We start from the raw sequence: 1,537 nt of genomic DNA, 5'->3' as shown, positions 1-1,537 counted from the left end.
GTCCCCAGTGATCCAGAATGCCCTCCTGGGGTTTCTCCTCATGAGCAGCTCAAGCCCACACCCCAGCTGGTGTCCAGCCACCGCTACGGCCCTCCCCGTTTCACAGGAAAGGCTACTCCAACCTACAGCGAACCCTCTCAAAGGAAAAACATCAGTCGTTTTAAAACCCTTTGTTGTTTCTGCCAACAAAGCATCTTGTTCTGGTGAAGGGAGGAAGGATAAAGCTAAAAAGGTGAAAGGTGTAATACACTGAATTTAAAAACCTGGTTGGAGTGACGATCCACACATCCCGCGGGATCAAGCCACAGGGACTAAACTAGAAACCAATGTGCTCTGAATCTTTATCAAGTCGCTGGTATCAGTTTTATAGAAAGATTTTGCATAAACAAACTACTGAACATCGACGAGAAATGACTGTTTTTCCGAGTCTGAAACAAAGCATTAACTCTAAAGGGCTGCAGGAGCTGGTGCTGCACACAGCGACACGCCTGCCACATTAAATCACATACCCCAGACCACCACGGGCTGACCAAAATCTGCTCCACAGGCATTAAGGGAACGGAAATAGTGTGCAATAATTAAAACCCAGTTTGTAGTTTGGGGAAAACATCTAAAATCCTGAATTAAAAAAAAAAAAAAAACAACCCCACAAATGAAGTGAAAGCTTGTAACTGGTACACACTGTTCACACCTATATTTCAAGTTTGGAAACGAAAACATCTAAAATCCTGAAATTAAAAAAAAAAAAAAAACAACCCCACAAATGAAGTGAAAGCTTGTAACTGGTACACACTGTTCACACCTATATTTCAAGTTTGGAAACGCATATTTTCAAGCAGCAATACAAAAAAGTATCCATGAAGAATGCATAATCTCTGAAAAAATTATGAAAACATCCCTGCTACCATTACATTTCTAAATACAAAACCGACTACCATATTGTTGCTTCTGTGTAGCGAGAGAAGTTCATTTTCAAAACAGGTAAAATTCAGTCTTTAGGTGTGAATGGTATGAATGACAGTCTCCTCTTTTTTTTTTTTCTTTTAAATTTCTTGGTTGTTTAGGATCCTTAAGCATGCAAGCCTTGGAGAGAAAGGCCCGGCGAGGGCAGGGTGGCTTATGACATCCAGTTTAGGACAGAGCTGGGAAAGCCTCTGGGTCATCTACATCAGGAGCAGAAGCACTTGACTGAAAGAGAAACAGCACAAAGTTATTATGCCTTCAGTGGCACTAACCCCACAGCCCGGCTCAGTGGTGCGAGAACACACCGGGGCACGGGGACAAAGCTGAGCCTCTGTCCCTGTGCAGACGAGTTGGGTGGCACATGCACGAATTAAGTTTCAAATGTTGCTTTCCCCTGGTCACAAACTGGCTGTTGCTAAAAAGCATTTTTGTGCCCACTTAGCCCTAGAAATTCACACATGAACCAAGAATCCCCTCCGTGGTTCCCAACCCTAAAAGCAGTGCTGCAAAGGAATGCAGGAACTAAGTATTTCTGAATGCTCTTCACGTGAGGGATGGGGAGGAGCATCAGTAA

At 43.5% G+C, this 1,537-nt stretch overlaps 1 protein-coding gene across 1 annotated transcript in view; it reads right to left on the bottom strand.

Annotated features, from left to right (window-relative positions):
* Window positions 1–773: 773 nt before the first annotated feature.
* The window catches only part of SERBP1 (SERPINE1 mRNA binding protein 1), a gene marked incomplete at its 5' end in the record, with an annotated part of 11,696 nt that continues 10,932 nt past the window's right edge, over window positions 774–1,537 (bottom strand). The window contains one exon of the mRNA XM_010135614.1: window positions 774–1,188. Within this exon, the coding sequence (XP_010133916.1) occupies window positions 1,132–1,188 (57 nt within the window). The remainder of the gene's footprint in view (window positions 1,189–1,537) is intronic.

This window comes from Buceros rhinoceros, unplaced genomic scaffold, assembly GCF_000710305.1.
Source record: "Buceros rhinoceros silvestris isolate BGI_N320 unplaced genomic scaffold, ASM71030v1 scaffold22214, whole genome shotgun sequence".
Lineage (NCBI taxonomy): Eukaryota > Metazoa > Chordata > Aves > Bucerotiformes > Bucerotidae > Buceros > Buceros rhinoceros.
The sequence above is the reverse complement of the archived record's forward strand: the minus strand, read 5'-3'. Positions and strand labels throughout refer to the sequence as shown.